Below are 20868 nucleotides of genomic sequence, written 5' to 3' on the forward strand. Positions count from 1 at the left end.
TTCAGTTCAAAATCTTGATCATTAGTCTATGATTTAATGATACTGCTTTACTACATGGAGCAAATACAGCTGGTAGTATGATTTCTGTATCGTGTAATAGTGTGTGTGTGTGTGTGTGTGTGTGTGTGTGTGTGTGTGTGTGTGTGTGTGTGTGTGTGTGTGTGTGTGTGTGTGTGTGTGTGTGTGTGTGTGTGTGTGTGTGTGTGTGTGTGTGTGTGTGTGTGTGTGAGATAAAGAGGAGCAGGTTGGAAATGTGGGTGTGGTCACAGTGGAGCAGATTCATCACAGCTTGGCATGTCTATGGTCTAACAGTGTGTGTTTCCTTTGTCCTGTCTTTTCTTATTTACCATTGACTGAGGCACACACACACACACACACACACACACACACACACACACACACACACACACACACACACACACACACACACACACACACACACACACACACACACACACACACACACTCCCCAATCATGAAAGTTTCTCATGCATTTTTTTCCCTACATTTTATTGGATTGTAAATCCTTTGAAACGTCTGTTTTAAATATGCAGAGGAAGACCAGAGGGGTTAATCATATTAAATAACTCGTGTTTAGAGTTTGCACAGCCGCAGTTTGATTGGCACCAGCTGTGTTTTATCTGTGGCTGCAGGACGGAGATATTTTGAGAATTAACTCCAGGTTCTCTGGCATCGTTTCACATGCAAATGATCTGGTCAGTATAAAGGATTTAAAGGTGCTTTAAGCTATTTTAGATTATAATACACATCCCCTATGGCCATCCTGTGAAAATTAGGTAGAAAATTGGAGGAAGTGATCCATTTAGAGACGATTTAGTAGGTATCAAAGAAGGTCAGTATGGGATGAAAGCACTTTCGGAGAATTTTGATTTGTATTGAAGATCATTTTAATGTACTTTTTTACTTATTTGCTCTTAAGATGGCATCATTGCTTTGAGAAGAATATCTGAAAAAGAGGAACAATAAGTTAAATGCTTTTAAGACTCTAATCTAGATCATAATCAAATCTAGAATGAATCAAACAATGCAGAGTCTCGAGCTGTAAGAGGGGGTCCAAATGATTTTGCTCTGGGCTAGGATTACATGTAATCTGAGCATCCAGCGGGAATGGTCTGTGGGGTTAAATGATTACATAACCATCCTCTCATGAAAAGCCTCAGTGCTTACTGGTTGAACTGGTTGCACAGTCTTCCCTAGAAGGAGAGGAAGCTTATCCATACAGGGTTACAGTAATATCTGACATGTACGTTATATTGTTTAGAGGTGAAGGCAGCAAAAACTAGAAACGAATTGGCATGTTTTGAACTGGATTACATTTTTTTGTCTTCTAAAGATTGTTGATTGATACTGCTGATTTTCGGGTTCATATTTGTTTTTAGTGTCTCTGCTGTGACATCTCTCCGTGCTTTAATTTTCAAAAAGCTCTTTATTCTTCTCATACTGCCTTTACTAGAACGCCTCTTGGTTTGCTTCCAGGCTCTCTTCTGATTGGTCGACCACTTAGAGATGTCCCGCCCCTAAGGCTATCATGTAAAATGTGCTAGCCAATAGAAGCACATGATTTTTATAGTGATGTCATTATGTAAGGGAACTGAAACAAAGCAGTACAATGGAGTCGTTTCAGGAAGTGTGTTGGAGAGAAACTTCCTCTGGAGGGAACACAGGGATTTTAGCCTTTGCAGACCATTTACATGCACTAAAACCTATAAAACACACTACAGGAAAGGGAAACTCAGCAAAGCCTAATAGGGCCTGGCTCTTTAAGATAAGTAAAATGTAAGTCTTCATGTATTTAAATTCTTGTGTTTGTTTTATCCCTGTGTGTCTCTGCAGTGCCAGATCTCCCAGGCCCTGAACGGCGTCTCCGACAAAGCTAAAGATGCCAAGGAGTTCCTGGTCCAACTGAAGAACATGCTGCAGCAGATACAGGTAACACCAGACACTGAATCCCGTGTGAATCCACTCTTCATACATGTATTATCAACTATAAATTACAACATGTCATGGGATGTGCTTTGATAATTAAATGTTTGCTACCAGTGAAAAATCATAGGAGGAATCATAATTAAAGAGGAAGTTACAAATGACCACGGTTCAGTCTGTGTTTTGGCTCAGGGTGTTTTGAAGCACAAAAGTTTGACATAAACTAAATGAATGTTGATTATAATCTGACACTTGTGAGACTTTAGCAGTGACCCAGTTCCATACTAATGCTAATCATGTCTTGATTGGGTCATGATTAGGCGGCAAATGTCACTGAATTCAGTCTGATTAAGTCTGCATTGTTCAAGTATGTTAGTGTGGTGAAACGGCTACAGAGAGATCTTTAGAAATCCCACAAAAATACAGTTTGAGATCCAAAGGGTTTGTTTCTTCTTACAGTCAGGGAGCTGGGATCATGTCTCTTATTTTTCTGAAGCTCCAACTGTTTGTTTTAAAGCCTCCGGATCCCCATGAAGGCCTGGCTGTGAGAGATTGTACCAGAACCAACATCCATGTCTGATCAGTCTCCCCCACATGCAGGGGTCTTTACATAATTTTACACCAGCACCGACATGTTTTTATCTAGACTAAATACATTTTTGCTTTGGGGATGCTGGTAATGGGTAATAAGCTCCAAATAAATCAGTCACAGAGTCACACTTGGTCTCCTCATACTGAGCAGCAGGAGGGTAAATCCCCTAAATCACCCAAATAAAGCAAACCATACCAGCCAAATGTGAGCAGTGTGTGTATACTGTGTGTGTTGGTGTTTGTGTTCTCCCTGTAGACAGACATAGCTGTGCAGCTGATCTCTCACACAGCATCTGCCAGTCATGCACACACACTTGGTCACACACACTGCACCGTCATATCTGCAGGCCGCAGCCCTGTGAGCGGGCATTAAGGGTCTTACTGCACAATGAAGAGGATTGCATTTTAATGAAAACAACAACTCTGACGCAGAGAGACGGGTGGATAAAGAGACACAAAAGTGTAATAAAGATCTCCAGCTCTCATCCTCTTATAGATCTGAACCGTGATTGGAAATCTTTACTATCTAAGACCTCATCATGTGGGTTCAGACAAACAGAAACCTGCCCCTGTGGATTCCTCTTCTATTTACTGCAAACTACTGCAGTGCAGACCCTCAGTACTTCTGATAAATGGACTGCTTTTATAGCACCTCTCTAGCCTTTAAGAGCACGCAAAGCACTTTGACAAATACAAGTCAGCATTCACCTATTCACACACAGATTGGGAGCCATTTAGGGTTCAGTATCAAGCCCAATGACACTTAGATTTATGGACTGTTGAAGCCATCGTTGTACCACAGCCCTGACACTTCTATGGTTAATGCGTGGTTAGCTCCTGCCACAGAAATGACTTGGTTATGTTTAGGGAAACATTGTGATTTGGGTTGAAATGGAGACTTTCTTTAGACTAAGCTGACTTCTCAAAAGTGATCTGTTTCAGTTTGAAAAGTCAGCTTTATAAAATCCAACATGGCTCATTTCAAAATGTTGTTTCAAAACTAAACTCCTCATCTCTTCCCCGACATGATTTGACATAAAGATGATTTGCTACCACTATTTGTTCACTGATATTTGTTCGAACAGAGACTGAATCCGTCTCTGGATTTAAATGATGGGGGTATATACAGCCGCGGACAAAATGAAGAGACCACTCAAATTTTTTTCTTGAACCTTTATCTCTACATGTATGGCAGCCAGTCCAGTGTCTGTTGAATTCCAAAACAGAGAAAAATTGCCAGAAGTTTATAGAATACAATTTCAAAAACAGACCTATACAAAATGAAACAAGAGAAACTGATAATGCTGAAGTGGTCTCTTAATTCTTTCCGTGGCTGTATGTGCAGAAAAATAAGAATGAGAATCCAGCTCCTTAACATCAGTCATTAAAGAAAGGTATAAAATAAGACGTGTCTTCTGATGAATCAGAATTGACGTGTTTGTGTAGTACATCCCATCATTTTGAGGACGATCCTCTGTGCCTAATTATCAAATCTTCAATTAACTTCCCCTAAAAGCTAAAACAGTGCTGCTTTATGATGCCTAAAAAAATACTACGATACATTTTAGAATACAAAACTTTCATTAAGAACTATTCACATAAATAAAGACTTAGTAAAGGTCAGGTAACATCATCACGTAAAGCTGTTTCAGTATATTTCTTATTTAGGAGAAAATGGGGAGGAAACCAGAGGAGAAATCTGTCTTTTATTCAACTTATAGACATATGAACATTTCCGTACAACCCAAACCATTTTTGTAAGGGGTCACAAAATGTAAAAATCTACTACTCAATGGTAACTCCAGATGTAAGTGAGTGTAGAGGAGTAAAACGCACCGTGTGAAGCTGTGAAATTGAGTGAAATTGGGGTATAAAATATAGAGAAAGAATATGTGGTGGAAATGTCACACCTTATCACCTTCTGGTAGGAAAAGAGCAAATCTACAAGCTTCAAAGTTGTGTTATGTAAGAAAAGAGTTTAAAACATTTAGCTGCACTGGAAGGCCAGATATCCCTGCAGCAATGTGCGCTAAATAAATCTGGACCTCGATCAAACAAATGACAAGACTCTTAAAGGGAGGAGAGCAAAACATGAGAAGGGGAACAGCCAATCAAATTCTACATTAAAGGGTATTGAAGTGTTGGCCAGATGGGCGAAACTTGCATACATGGGAATTACAAACCTAACACCAATCAAGAGACAGCCTTCTGTCTGCTCCAAGGAAGTGAATATTTAGTAGCTAGATGTGAATTCAAACTGTAGGAAGATCAAAGTTACAGTGACATATTACACACTGCCCGGCCAAAACAAAGCTCACACTCTCATATTCGTTGGACTGCCTTTAGCTTTGACTACGGCACGCATTCACTGTGGCATCGTTTCCACGAGCTTCTGCAATGTCGCAACATTTATTTCTGTCTTGAATTCATTTTTCGCCAAGATCTTGTGTTGATGACGGGAGATTCAGACCACTGCGCAAAGTCTTCTCCAGCACATCCCAAAGATTCTCCATCGGGTTCAGGTCTGGACTCTGTGGGGGCCAATCCATGTGTGGAAATGATGTCTCATGCTCCCTGAACCCCTCTTTCACAATCTGAGCCCGATGGATCCTGGCATTGTCCTCTTGGAACATGCCCGTGCCATCAGGGAAGAAAGAATCCACTGATGGAATAACCTGGTGCTTCAGTATACTCAGGGAGTCAGCTGACCTCATTCTTTGGGCACGTTGCTGAACCTAGACCAGACCAACTGCAGCAACCCCAGATCGTAGCACTGCCCCCGACAGGCTGGTGACCTTTTTTAAGACGTATGATACATTTCTACGATAGTATAGTTACCTCAAAATGTCAATACTGCTAGTAGATGTCCATCTCTGTGTTTCCCAATGCTCTAAGAAAGGCTACAATGTGGCTGCAGGGTTGTGGTTGTGAAATATACTGTAATCCAATCCAAATACAACAGTTTTATGAATAAGGATTGTTTTTTTGATTGATGCATGCTCTAGAAAATACATTTTGGATGACAAATCTCTGCTGTTAGTTGACCTAATGTGGCTAAATTGCAGCACACCCTGCAGCCTGGTTTCAAAGTGCTGTGGAAAGACTTTATGAACTATACTGTTATTGCAGTACATGACTGCGATTCCCATTTGGTTGTGTTTATGATTTCTTTGAGAACATTATGTGAGGATATTATACAGAGATTCCAGAGTACATTACACAGATCAGGGAGGACATTATTGAGGATAAGCAGTGAAACACCCAGAGAGGGCATTAGATATTCACACTGAAAGCCCCCTGCGTACTGTGTCTGTGTCGTTTGGGAGGAAGTTTACAAAAAACTCCGACAGATCATCAAAAAGCCTCTCGTTCCCCTTCAACACGGAGCTCATGCACTCCGTCAGCACCACTTTAAAGATGTCTCCGCACCGCTGCTTAACAGTTGGAGGTTGGGATAATCCACCGGAATAGAATGCATCTTCTTGCTGATAGGAGAAGCTTGTTCTAAAGTTTTTCCCGGATACATGTCACAGAAAGCGCTCCACATAAGGTTTAGCTGAAAAACAACCCGAGTTATTTATATTTACTTACTAAAATAGTTCTATAAGCTCCATTTGTATTGTGTGTGGGCATGTAGCTTAAGTGAATTGAGTTCCCGCTGTATATAAACACATGGTTAATACGATGCATGACTTCCTCTGCAGTGCATTGAGATAATGAACACTGTATACTCATGTTTGTGTGGTGGAAACTAAAATAGATCTGGGTTGTGCATTAACATATCGGGAACAAACACAAAGCTGTGCCGCTAAATCAAGAAGAAAACACCAACAGATCTATTCTAGTCCCAATGTTTATGTATTGATTATTCATCTCTTATAGCCCTTATTCAGAATGCATTAAGGACTCTAAACTAGCTTTATTTTACGGGCAATCGACATTTCGGTGCTGATTTCTGCATGTGTGTGTGTTTCAGGAGAACGGCGTGGAGTTCGAAGCCTGCCTCGTGGCTCAGTGCGACTCTCTGATCGAGGCGCTCACCAGACAGAAAGCCAAACTGCTCACCAAAGTCACCAAGGAGAAGGAGTACAAGCTCAAGGTGGGACTGATTGATCATTGTGATGTTTATCAGTGTGTAGCTGCGTGTCCGACTAGCATTTAAACATCTGCAAAGACACGGTAACACCCTCTGTCCTTAGCATTACACATGGAAAGTCTCCCAAAGAAATCCCACAAATAATGGGGAAAACACGGAAGAATCTGGAAGGAATCTGCATGGGAATCGTGCATGGGTTAAAACATGGAGAATCCAATTATGATATTAACTTTTAGGAAAAAAGATGGATCCAGGATGTTGTCTAAAAGTGCAGATAGAAAACATGGAGCGTCATCTCTTATTATTAGTTTGGTTTTCCTTGTTGAGTAAAACAAATGAACTTCCTTCCTTCCTTCCTAACCTGAAGCATTCAGTATATTTGGGGTTATTTGATTTTAAGGAAAAGGATCTTGCTCCCTGCTTTTGTCTTTAGGTCTGTCTCTCTGCTCCCACCAGCCACAATTGCAGTAATGTGTGGCACCTGTTTGCCTCTCTTTCTATTCCAGCACTTATTTGTGTATAATTAGTAAGAAATCCGACAAACTTCCAAATAATTCATGCCAAAAATGTGTAACCTGTAATGGGAATTAACCAGGTGAATGTGTTGTTTCAAATATAGGTGTTTCCTTTGAACATTAAACGTTTATATGATTCTATATGCAACAAAATAGGACATATACATTCTTACTTATATATTAATATACAAAACACAATGAGAAAACCACTCTCACAGTCAGTCAAATATTATGAATGCATGATAATATCTGACCCTCCTCTAAAATAAATTACGCACAATTAATAAGTAAAAAGAGTTCCTAAAAATCACAAAAAACATCCCTTTGAAGGATGACAGTGAGCTTATCCCTGACAGTAAGAATCCGCTCAACAAAATTAGGAATACAATCATTTCCAGCTTTCTCTTTTTATGTGGCTTTCTTCCATGAATCCACCTCTGGGGTTTTCTAAGTCGTGGTGTATCTCATGGACGCCTGCCCGGCCTCAACGTGCACACCGACCGACGGACCATCTTGCGGGGGAGGCGGAGGAAGAGGGAGGAGGAGGGAGGAGGAGGGGTATTTGGACGGAAGCCCCAAGGACAGCTGTTGTGATTATCTGCAGGCTTGGGGGTTGAGATTCATCCAGAGGGCAAAAGAGCTGCAGGCTGCAACAAAAGAAGAATGGCTGCTGGGAGATAAACGCCTCTGAGTGAAAGCATATTTAACACATTGTTTCATCCAGATGAAAAATTACAGAATCCTATTCCTGTTAGAAAATACACACAATGGCTTAATTGCGAAGGTCCAAATCCAACATTTTGTAGCAGCTGAATAAATTAGGCATCAAACATTTAGTATGATTTCATAGACATGTAAGATTTGGCAGAAAACTTAGATAGTAGACGGATAAAAAGAGGCATAAAAGGGTGAATAATTGAAGGTATTGTACTGATAGATCGATGGATAGATTTACTTTATTGATCCCAATTTGGGAAATGTTTCCGTTGCGGCAGCATAAAAACAAGGCAATGTAATTACAATAAAATAGCTTTTAAAAAGAAAGTAAAAAATATACATTTGGGACAAAAAATGTACGGAAAATATAAACAAAAACAAAATATAAAGCAGGATATGATGTGTACAATAAGTGTGAAGGGTGTGGAATATATAGTAGAATAACTATAGAGTGTATGGTTTAAGTCCAGTTAACACAGTGAAGCTACGGATGCATTTATATTACTACACTTCATTTGTATACAGCCTTTCATAAACAAAAGTGCTTTACATTGAATTAAAACAAATCACATTAACAAATAAATGAAGATCGGCAAATAATATTTACCCAAAACTTGGATTAATTGTTAAGATAAAGAAAAATAACACGTAATTATTGCAGGCTTGTTGGACAGCAGCAATATGACTAGTTACCAGACCCTGAAATGCAGTATTTGCTTTATTTATATTATTATTACTGAAGCAAAACGCTCCTCTAATTCCTCTTTTTATTTTCCTCTAAACCCTCTAAACTTCACCACAGTTTAGCAAATATGATACTGGAGGATATCTCAAAAGCTTATATGGTCATGTTTTGCAATTTGAACCCTAACCAGGAATCTTCACACTCTACTTTTTCACACTACACCCGCAGCTCAGAAAAATTCCATACACCTTTTCCATAAATAACTTATGGGGCTGAACGCAGCTTTTATTTGTTCTCCAAGCTACTGTTAGTTATGCAACGGCAGTTCAGAGACAGAAAGAGGAAGGAGTCGGCTTTAAAAACACCAGTGAATCAGGATATTTTCTGCCTGTTCATTAAAATATTTCGAAGAGTAAAGGTGTGCACATGGAACTACAATATATCCCATGTATAAGACAACATGTACAGTGACAAAGTGAGCAAAATCCTCCCTACACACTGCTCCAACCTGAGCTGAAACGTGGTTCAGTGTGAAGAAGAGGCTGTGAGGCGTGAACGCAGGGTGTCAGGAATCTGAAATCTGGGTCTGCATGAACATGTTTCCGTATTTGCACCCTCAAATTAATTTCAGATGCATGTGGAACGTATTGAAAGCCCTTCATCCTGCCTGCGGGGGCTCCGGGGAGGCAGCCGACGGCACTCCTCGGCGGGGCGCGAGGAAATTGAAATAAATCTTGAGATTTACTCAGGCTTCACACTTCACGTTGTTTACACAGCAGATAAGAGCGGGGCTCTAGCCAACATCAGATGAAGAGCAAATGTTCTCCTGCTAAATAATTAGAGTGGCTGTGTGTTTATTTAGCTTGAAGGGGATTCCAGCTGTGTGACAATGTCAAGGTGGCTTATATTAACAAGCATGGTTTCTTTTGATCTTTTATGACCTTAAATTGAACCCTTTCTTTGCCTAAATAATTAAACAAAAGGCCAGATAATGCTGTCAACTGTACATTTCCACAGTTTCTAACATAAATAATCGAATATTTAAACTGTAAAAGATGACTGGGAATGAGTTACACAACCAAGTTCTCAAAATCAAATGGAAGAAAATAAATGAATGTTTTACGAGTCACAAAGCAGCGTAGTCTGAATATGAAGCACCTTGCAAACATCAATGTGCTTCACTGTCAGGATATAAAATACAGCACAAAGAAACAATATGAATGAACACATTGAGAGATAAGAACAGGTGGGTTTTAAGCTGCTTTTCACGTTGAACATTGATAAGAAATTGACAGGAATTTGAGTGTTTTCAGGGGGTGTTTTGTACCCGCTTTATCCCATAGTTCTGCTGTTTTCTTCCTGTTTTGATCCTCAATCCTTAGTCGACTCTTCATGGTCTTCACATATTGGTTTGTACAGCAGTTGACAGGTGGATAATTAACTGTGATCTCATTAACCAGCACATAAATGATGAGCCTAATTTCCAAGACAAAGTCTAATTAACTGGTTGAATCATTTAGACGTCCGTCGGTTAACCGTGTCATCAAGTTACTATCATCACCGGACGTCTTCTGTCAGATCTCATGCATCTGCTTTAAGAAGTTGATGCATTTATCACTTGAATATGTGTTCTGTACATATTATAAACATGTATAAGTTGTGCTTTAAGCAGATAATGTTATAGATCAGTTGAAATGTGCTGTGCAGCAAGGTAATGTAAACAAAAGGCTAATCAGGAGGCGACAGTTCGCTGGGTTTCAATTAGCCTTTAACGACTGGATGCGACACCCGTCTAAATCTCATTTCCCTGCTGCTCAGAGTTCAGCCGGCTGATAACGTGTGTGTGTGTGTGTGTGAGAGAGAGAGAGAAAGAAAGAAAGAAAGAAATGAACAAGACATGCAACGAGATAGAGTGTGTAAGGAGTCACACTTGTCTGGTAATGTCTGATAACACTCTTTTAAGCTTATAGGCCGTTTCTGTAAAATACTTCTCCTCACCTTAGTGTGGAACATGTTGAACCAGGGTTCCTGCTGCTGATTATGTGCCAGGAATACTATGGGATGGATGATGCTGGCAGACATATCTTTCTTTCTGTTCTGTCTGTTTGGCCTCTCAGCCAATCACCTGATCCACACAGCTGCTCTCCATCCCCTAATCATCTCCTGGTGCATAAACAAAAAGCTTCTAAATGCCGGTGTTAGTCACATATTAGCACGTTGAATTTTCTCGCTGCATTCTCCGTGGTTCTTTGTGTGATTTATTTTTGGCCTCCTAGTATACGCTACATCCCATTTCCTCCTACAGCCAGCTGGATCATCTTAAGAGCGATCCTAGCTGCAGGGTTTGAGTCTCCAGCCTGTCCTACGACCAGAAGCCCTGTCACTGGTTCCCCTTCGGACTGACGTATTTGAATTGGCTGTCCTTTCTGATTGGTTAACTATTGATCAACCGCTTAGACATGTCCCGCCCCTTAGCCTATCATGTACGATGTGTTGGAGTGCTAGCCAATAGAAGCGTGAGTGTAACCTAGATGGCAGTATGTTCAGATCAAAAAGAAGGGAGTTCAATGAAAGTGTTTCAGGCACAAAAGCACATTGGACCCCTTTAGCAAAAATGGCACGTCTAATTACTGTCTTTTAGGAGCTTAAAAGCTTTGGCAATATAACATAAGCTCTGCTCTTTATAACTACTTATAACATCTAACTTCTCTAATCTGCTTTAATTTCCTCAGGTGGTGCGTGACCAGATCACCCACTGCACCATGAAGCTACGTCAGACCACCGGCATGATGGAGTTCTGCCTGGAGGTCCTGAAAGAGAACGACCCCAGTGGATTCCTCCAGGTGTGTGACCCACTGTGTGTGTGTGTGTGTGATGATGATGTGATGTCCTCAAAGCAGCAATGGAAAACCAAATGTATCAAGTAAAACATTTCAGTAAATACTTTTTATGAGAGTCCAGTTTTTGCTTGTTTGAATTTAAAGTTGCAAGAAAAAAAAAGAGATAAACAAACACCAGCCTTCTCTTCAAAAACTTCCAAAGATACGACATCACTTTCAGAGAACACACACGAGCTGAACACAGCATGAGGCCTAACACTGCATAAAAAAAACCGATGATACTTTTCCCACTGAAATTGTAAAAGTTGAAAGGAGGAAGGAATCATGAAACTTAGTTCCTTTGAGCTTAAGAGCAGATATCAGCTTTGCAGGGAGGCTCTGATGTCAAAGCAAGCACAGATAAAAACACACACACACACACACACACACACACACACACACACACACACACACACACACACACAAGGTGCATCTGATTTGCTAATGTTGCGCCGCTGATCTGTCTTTAATTGATCCGACATGTTTACTTCAATCAGCAGGCAATAGTTATTGATCTGTGTGTTGTCGGGTCGAAAAGAGAAAGGTCGAATGTGACATGAACACCTGCTTGGAAAACAGATGTGAGAGTGAAGGTTTGAAGTTGTGTTTGGTCCCTGTGACTCTTTAAAACCCCAGAAAAAACCAACCAAACATTATTTTATCAGCGTGAAAATGATTGAAAACATGGTGGAATTGTAGGGATGTGTCTCCGTGAGATTCCCTTTATATATACGGGTTTTAAATAAAAAAGATTTAGTAAAAATTGCTGCTTTTTTAAAATAAAATATTGGGTTTTTATTTATCACTTTAAAAATAATCTAATATATTTTTAGTCCCTATTTGTTTACCTCTCTGGGGTCTCATTGGCCCTAACATAGACATACTGTGCATTCATTTTGATATCTTTATATAAATATAGCACATATATTATTTAGACTATTAAACAGTTTCTAATTCAACTTTGTCTATTTACACCTATTGGAACCAACAGTTCAACAGTTCAAGCTCAGTCAGTGCTGTCACTTCCATACTTTTCTCTATCAATATTTGTATTATAACCATTTAGACGTGCAGCTGTGGTGTGTTTCAACCTGAATGGCCACTCCAAGGGTTACAAGCCATAGAAATACATGAAGAATAAAGGTTTTTTAAACTTAGCGTTACTCGTTATCAACATTCATTCATTCTGTTGGGATTCCCTCTGAAGGATAACAGATGAAAGTTTAGTGTCTCTGCTCCTGGTTATTGAACATTTCTCAGAAAAGAGAGAAATAGAGTAAGGTGAAAATGAGCGATGAAAAAAAAAGATCAAAGACGCTCCTGAGACACACACACACACACACACACACACACACACACACACACACACACACACACACACACACACACACACACACACACACACACACACACACACACACACACACACACACACACACACACTCATACACACACACACACACACACACACACACACACACACACACACACACACACACACAAACCCTTTGCTCCCACTTCCTCTGAATATTTTATAATGTATTGATCATGTGGTTCATTGCGGTTTCCGACGTCTAAATCCTGACCAGCGTCTCTGAAGGAGTCAAAAGTGCATATCAGTGGTTAGTCAATGCAGGAACAGTTAGGAAAATGAAGCTAAATTAAACAATTTATCACGCTTGAGGATACAAATCGTGGCTTCATGTTTCCAGAAGATCGCATCCCAGTTTCTGTGTTGAGTGTAGTTTAATGTAATGTATTCACTTATCTTTCCCCCGGGGTGGTTAAAGCTCTTACCAGCAGAAGAGGGGCTCTAACTCTTTGCCTTAAATATTTGAACTGCACTAATGCCGTCCTCATTCCCCTTGTCAGACACAATGTAATGAAACCAGGCTAATAGAGCAGGGGTGGGGGGTGGGGGGTGAGGGGGGGAATCACAGCACTAAAAGCATATTCAGATGGATGTAGAGTTTGGAGATGCACATGCTCTCATTTCCTGTGTTTGTTTGACTGTGTTTTAGCTTGATCTACATGTCTGCACACCTTGACTTGTTTTTTAATGTGTGTGTGTGTGTGTGTGTGTGTGTGTGTGTGTGTGTGTGTGTGTGTGTGTGTGTGTGTGTGTGTGTGTGTGTGTGTGTGTGTGTGTGTGTGTCTGTGTGTGTGTGTGTGCAGATTTCAGACCCTCTGATCAAGCGGGTCACATCCTCTCAGGACCAGTGGGTGAAAGGGGCCCTGGAGCCCAAAGTAGGCTCCGAGTTTGACCTCACCCTCAACACCGACTCGCTGCTGCAGACCATCCTGCAGCTGGACTTCTGCCAGGGCAAAGGTGAACACACACACACACACACACACACACACACACACACACACACACACACACACACACACACACACACACACACACACACACACACACACACACACACACACACACACACACACACACACACACACACACACACACACACACACACACACACACACACAGACTCAAATGGTGCTTTTAATACTGCGTTACAGCTGCATTTGAGTCACGATTACAAGAGTTTTTCTTTGCAATCTGCCATTAATTCTCCTCCTCCTCATTGACTCTCTGTCTATTAAACTTCTCTGTGTTTATATATTATCGTGCTCCAATTGTTTTTACTAAAGTGCTCAACCAATTGGGGGTTTTACGGGAGACATATTGACAAATTGAACGCTAAAAATCAATGTAGCCATTATATAGGTCAAACCCCAACAACACTGGATCCTACATTTCCCATAATGCACCTCAAATGTCTCATTATACCACATTAACTTCAATCTCCTTTTAGAACAACCACTTACAAATAAACACAATACATTCGGCTCATTGAATTTTCAAGGATTTAACGAACCGTCTCAATGATGTCATGTCATCTCATTACTTATATCATTATAAGGCAAGTAGGGGGGTTAAGCAGTCAATAATAACACTCTGTTGTTCCCATTTTGTCAACATTATGCAGCATCAAACCTTCCCTTTACCTCATGTGTAAAGGTGTTGGACTGGCCCTTTAAATACGCTCTATAAATAAATCAGCTTGCCATGCAAACATCGACCTGAAGCATTATAATACCTTATAATTATCACCCCGTAATGATGTCATTTATGACCGGTTGACATTTAGTCGCTGTCTTCCAGCAGCGCAACAATACACACACCTGATTAGATATTCATTGGCTGTTGCTACCCAGCAACCAGTATGCATAAGTAAACACAGCGTCCTTTACATTACCTCTGCCCCAGCCTCGGAGATTACCCAGATGTACATTCAATAAGTACTCCTCAGTGCTGTGAATGTTTTATTTTGAGGCAGGTGTTTCCCCTTTTTGCAAGATGGATTCAACCCTTGGTCGAATACTAAATGATGCTCATTATTCTCTGAGTGCATTGTGATCCATTATTGATATGACAAGCTCCCTGATTGAGTCACACTTCAAATCCCAATGAGCTTGTGTACATCGTTCCGGTCGTCCCGGTTTTTGTTCTTTAACACCGTCGACTTGAAACCCAAGTGTTTGTTTTCCCGCCTTCACATCCCACTTATGATCCGGAACAAAGCGATGGAGTTTAAAGACGGGAGTGTTTTCACTTCATGTCTTTGAATTGAACTCCTCGACACCCTGAGCCACAGTGTAGGAGGTGTTCTGGTTCACAAGTAGCCTGAAATGATTCCCCTTCAGATCATACTGTCATTCTGAACTGACTGAGTGCTCTGAATCATGTCTTCAAGTAGGTCTTTGTATGTAAATGAACTTATGAAATCTGACTAAACTTCAGAAATGTGTCTCCTTTGATGTGATTGGTAACAGGTTACACAATGTTTTCCAAGGAATTTTCCAGGAAATTCTTAGAAAATTACCGACCAAATCTTCATGTTTGTATTTGGGGAAAATGTCTTTATGTCCAAATATGCAGATGATTACATTTTTTAAGAAGCTTCATACAATGCGGACATCATTTTTGAACTTAACCTAATAGATTTTGGTATTAAAGGTCTTAAATAAATGTTGGTTAATGGGTAATAAGGCCTTTATAAGAGCCTTATATGATGCTTGTTAACATAGTGTGTTAATAAGACTATAATAATGGTTATAATAGTGTCAGAAATATGTTTCTTTTATACAATAAGACACTTGGTACCAGTTTAACGACGGTAAAATAAGTTGCTCAAAGCCGTATGAGTTACATTAACATTTCATGGCATTACAAACACATTTACATAGTTATTAACCAACCCACCTAACCCATTTGTTGTTGCTTTTCTAAGAGTCGTACGTACTCTCTTACTACCTGAATCTAACGGGGCGACTGAGATTGTACATTTTAGATGTGTTACTCATGATACTTTACTCCCACTTTCAGCTGCTTCATGCTAACATGTAAACCCACGTCATATTTCCAGATGTGCAGGAGAGTCCGTTATTTATACAAATGCAGGCAGCAGACAGTGGTGAGGCTGAGATGGAGGCAGAGACAGAAAGCCCCGGAGGTATTTCAGAGACTTTCCCACAGTGAACCTCTGTCTTTATCCTCCCCCCACCCACCCCACCGAGTTTATTTTGTCACTCCTTCCTCGTCCCTCAGCCCCCGATTCCGGTTGGAAACTCACCGCTCTCTCTCTCTCAGTCCCACGGCGTCTCTCTGGTCTCTCTCCTCTGCATGGTTTTTTGTTTTCCAGATCCTCTCCACTGAACGGCACCTCTCTCTCTCTCTCGGCAGGAAAGTGCTGCCTTCACTGGAGCACTGGAACACAAAGCTTCCCCCCAAAATAAATTACAGAAATATGTAGCCTCAAGTACTTCTCTGTTTCAAAAACTACTATTCTGTTACAATTTCTGTGACTTTTTAAAAATGTAAACATAGTATTTATTACCAATATTTCACTGCTTTTTAATTCAATATCTGTTGAGGGTCAGGTTGCATTAAAGTCATGCAAAAAAAGTATGAAAATATGAATTATAATCAGATTAAATGTGTATTTAACACAATGCTCTCAATGTTATTTTATTAATATTGATCATTTTTTATCAAATTGTTGAAAAAAATAAATAATTAAGATTCAAAATAAATTAAAAATAATTGGTAAAATATCCAAAAAATATTGATTTACAGTAAAGCAAAGCAAAGGACATGCTAGTGCCAAAATAAATAATATAAAAAATATATATCACAAGATAAATTCTATATAAAAGATATGCTATACTGTCTTTACCATAAAAATAATCATAATCTAGTTGTCAATGAATTAAAGCACAATAATTAATACAAATAATACAAAACATACGTACTTTCATCATACTTCTGTTTAAATACAGCACATACAACATATTTTATAACCTCTAATCATTATCTGGTTGCTGTGGATGAAACAAAGAACTGCTTGGGCTGAAAACACTGTGACAAAGTATTCAATGAAATACCGATATTGACAACCTGAACGTCATCGATCCTGCTCCCTCCCCTCTGACTGCTGCCTCTCCTCTGTGTCTCCACTGCTACTGATTTTGTTCTAGAAAGATCCGATAACAAAGAAAGTATGAATGAGCCGACCTCATCACCCTGTGTGTGTTCACTGGTTATTGTTTACCCTGTGTGTCGTCTGGGTGTTTCCTTCACACAGGGTTGGACAGATGTGTTGTTTTATTAGGAAATGTATTTGATATAGTGTTGGTACTTTTCTTGCTTGGCCTTTAGCTCATTAACTCATTGTTTTTGAACTAGTTTACATCCCAGGACAGTGCACACATCAGTTAAGATGTTCCTTGTAATCAGAGGAGCATTTTTGGCCCGAAATGAGACAAAAACTGTTCAAAAGGAAGGAAAAATGTAGGGTATATTGGCCAACCCTATGCACCACGACTACACACTAGTGTTTAATGTAAGCACGTGGCCTCGTTAAAGCCTCTATTGACTCCCAGCTGTTGCCCTGTAAACGAACCCGGAGCTCTTTCACCTTTAAGGCTCTTTTATCTCACATTAAATCCACATTAAAGCTCCCCTTCTCTCCCTTTAGCTTATTTAGCCAGCTGACAATGTCCCCCTGTTGTCTTCTTCTTCTTCTTCTTCTTCTTCTTCTTCTTCTTCTTCTTCTTCTTCTTCTTCTTCTTCTTCTTCCCTTCAACCATCCACCCTTTCATCTCTCACCTCCTCCCCCCATTACAATCCTAACATCTCATCCATCTTTTTCTCTAACCCCCCCCCTCAGTGGAGTCTGGCCCCTCGGTGCCGGCGGCCCCTTTCCTGCAGCTGGAGAAGTGCTGTACCAGGGACAACAGCGCCACCCTGGCCTGGAGGGTGACTGTGCCATCCCCCAGCCCCATCGAGGGCTACATCCTGGAGCTGGACGACGGCAACGGGGGACAGTACAGGGTGGGTGCATGGAAACAACACACACTGAGTTGAAATATGTAATGTGTGCAAAACAGAGAACAAGGTGACACTAGTGACAGTAATTTCATCCAAAATGATGTCCCTTCCTTCTGTAGCCAGACTTTGTTAGTGTGTGTGTGTGTGTGTGTGTGTGTGTGTGTGTGTGTGTGTGTGTGTGTGTGTGTGTGTGTGTGTGTGTGTGTGTGTGTGTGTGTGTGTGTGTGTGTGTGTGTGTGTGTGTGTGTGTGTGTGTGTGTGTGTGTGTGTGTGTGTGTGTGTTCTCATCCAACCTCTGCTCTTTAGTTGGGTTTCCGGCCTTACAGTTACAGTTTCTTGTTCTCTTTTCCTGTTTGTTATTTTTAATATCCTTTTTAAATACCTATCATTATCAACCACACACTCATTGATGCCTCCAAGGTGTACGACTTCACAAACTGTATATCATTTATGATTCATCGTATGTGTTTAAGCAACAACATACTCTACATGTGCATACACTTAACCTGCATTTGTAATGATGCTACGGAGATGTGTGTGTGTGTGTGTGTGTGTGTGTGTGTGTGTGTGTGCCCTCAGGAGGTGTATGTGGGGAAGGAGACGGTGTGCACAGTGGACGGCCTCCACTTCAACAGCTCCTACAACGCCCGGGTGAAAGCATACAACGCCGTCGGTGTCGGGCCATACAGCAAGACCGTGGTGCTCAAGACCTCTGATGGTAGGGTGTGGTGTGTGTGTGTGTGTGTGTGTGTGTGTGTGTGTGTGTGTGTGTGTGTGAGTGAATGATGTCCCTTTGATTGTCTCGATGTTATCGCTTCTCCGTGTTGAAATGATTAGACAAGCTTCTTAGAGGATGAGTGTTGAGGTTTTTTAAGGTAGAGGAGGAAGAAGAGGAAGCATAACGGGATTCATTCTGCAGGACAGGGAAGAGAGTGGAGGAGATGAAGGACGAGAGGGGAAAGGGGGAGATAATAATAGAAGCAGAGAGAGAATATGATAAGAAAGGGGAGAAGTAGAAGGAAAGGAGGAAAAAGGATCGACGGGCAAAAGAAAGGACAAGGAAAAGATGTGAGGAAGAGAGTCAAAAAGAAAAGGAATGAAGAGGATGAAAGGAGAGAAAAGGAATTGCAAAAGACAAGCAGACAGGAAGGGAAGAGAAGGAAAAGACTGAAAGACAAAAGAGAGGACAACAGCTGTTCAACACAACAAAACATTACATTATATATTTCACAGCAGAAGCTTTTGTCCAAAGCAACTTCAATCCCCCTCTATACCGTAGACCAAGATGGAGCTAAGTATCGCTCAAGGACCCTGCAAAATGTTGTCTTTGGGGATCGATCCTCAGAAAATAGGTGACTTTTAATAACAATACCTTTATGTGTGATTCGCCGCTGAGGGAGAAAATGGGAGAACTTGTTTTTGATGCACTTTCAAGGAGAAAGGATAGCAAAGGAGAAAAAAGGAAATATAAAGAGGAGACTGAAGAGGCTGAAGGAAGAGTTGGAGAATAAAGAAGCCCGGGAAAGAAGGAGGTTAAAATGGGACATCTTTCATAATCACAGAGGGATGGGGGGGGGGGGGGGGGGGGGGGGGGGCGCCACACTGAGTGCCACACTGGTGCCAGCCACCAACACAATGGGCATCAGTCTGTTTCCTCTCCGATAACGTTCCTCCCCCCTCCCTCTCCTCTCCTCTCCTCTCCTCTCCTCTCCTCTCCTCTCCTCTCCTCTCCTCTGTCTCTCTCTCTCTCTCTCTCTCTATCTCGCTCCTCTCCTCTCCTCTGTCTCTCTCGCTCTCTCTCCTCTGTCTCTCTCGCTCTCTCTCCTCTCCTCTCCTCTCCTCTGTCTTTCTCGCTCTCTCTCCTCTCCTGTCCCCTCCCTCTCGCTGTCTCTGCCAGCTCGCCCCCTTTTTTTCTTTCTCTCTTCCTTTACTCCCATTTCCTCGAGCACTGTTGCTTCCTCCAGCAAGGACATTATGGGATGGGAGCATGTTGGTAGCATGATGAGTATTAGAAGAAGAGACAGAGGCTGAAAAACTCACACTGATTACATCGGATGTGTCGGAATTTTTCAATGATGTGGTTGTGTGTGTGTGTGTGTGTGTGTGTGTGTGTGAGTGTTTGCTTTTACCCTGCAGCTAAACTCCCACGCACACTTTTGGCCCGCCAGACATGACGATATATAAATATAAAGGCAGATATGGATTTTCCTGTGTTCCTCAGTCTGGAAGGATCCAACATGTGCTTTCTACCAGACATTTTATGGACTGTATTTTTATTTTGTATAATAAAATAAATGTATATATCATTGTCATTTAAATTAACTAATAAAACGGGTTAAATATTAGTGGATATTTTTTAAATTCCTATTAGTTGAAATGTGCTGTTTTTTAATGTTTTCCAGAAGATTATATTGATTATCTTGTAAAATTAATATAACATAAAAGCTGTCCTGACAGTGGAGGAATATGCATGTTAAAGACAGCAGATAGGTTAATTAACTATGAGGAATAAGGGACTATTTTCTTATCGCTGCTGCTTTTCTGCCATAAAAGTTTATATCATTTTAAACCCTGAATAACATAATCTAGTTTACAGAACTAACAGCTGTTAATTGATGCTATTGTGTCCACAAAATGCCAAATAATGATGAAACAAAGATCTCTTTACATGTCAAAACTAGATGAATCTCACGGGTGACGCAGACTTCCAGAGCTTCTTATTTTGTCTTAACTATCTGTCCTAAAACAACAAAGATGAGCAGGCTTTGGTACCATCCTGACTGTCCGTTGTTTCCTCCCTACAGTGGCCTGGTTCACCTTTGACCCGACCACAGCTCATCGGGACATCGTTCTGACAAATGACAACCAGACGGTCAGCTGCAGCAGCTACGACGACCGCGTGGTGCTGGGAACCGCCGCCTTCTCCAAAGTAAACACACGTTTGTTTTTCTGTTCAATGGATTGAAATCAGAATTCAGAAACCAGAAATCCTTTATGAGTCTCACAGCTGGGAGATATACGGCATTTCTGTGCAGATAAGAGGG

General features: G+C 40.9%; 1 protein-coding gene across 1 annotated transcript in view; it reads left to right on the forward strand.

Moving 5' to 3' along the window:
• Positions 1–20868, forward strand: part of LOC134876808 (E3 ubiquitin-protein ligase TRIM9) — a 38584-nt gene that overhangs the window by 14994 nt on the left and 2722 nt on the right. The window contains exons 2-9 of the mRNA XM_063901975.1: positions 1855–1950; positions 6512–6634; positions 11281–11391; positions 13603–13756; positions 15861–15947; positions 17664–17827; positions 18404–18542; positions 20629–20753. Of these exons, the coding sequence (XP_063758045.1) occupies positions 1855–1950; positions 6512–6634; positions 11281–11391; positions 13603–13756; positions 15861–15947; positions 17664–17827; positions 18404–18542; positions 20629–20753 (999 nt within the window). The remainder of the gene's footprint in view (positions 1–1854; positions 1951–6511; positions 6635–11280; positions 11392–13602; positions 13757–15860; positions 15948–17663; positions 17828–18403; positions 18543–20628; positions 20754–20868) is intronic.

This window comes from Eleginops maclovinus, chromosome 15 (assembly GCF_036324505.1).
Source record: "Eleginops maclovinus isolate JMC-PN-2008 ecotype Puerto Natales chromosome 15, JC_Emac_rtc_rv5, whole genome shotgun sequence".
In the NCBI taxonomy this organism is placed as follows: Eukaryota; Metazoa; Chordata; class Actinopteri; order Perciformes; family Eleginopidae; genus Eleginops; species Eleginops maclovinus.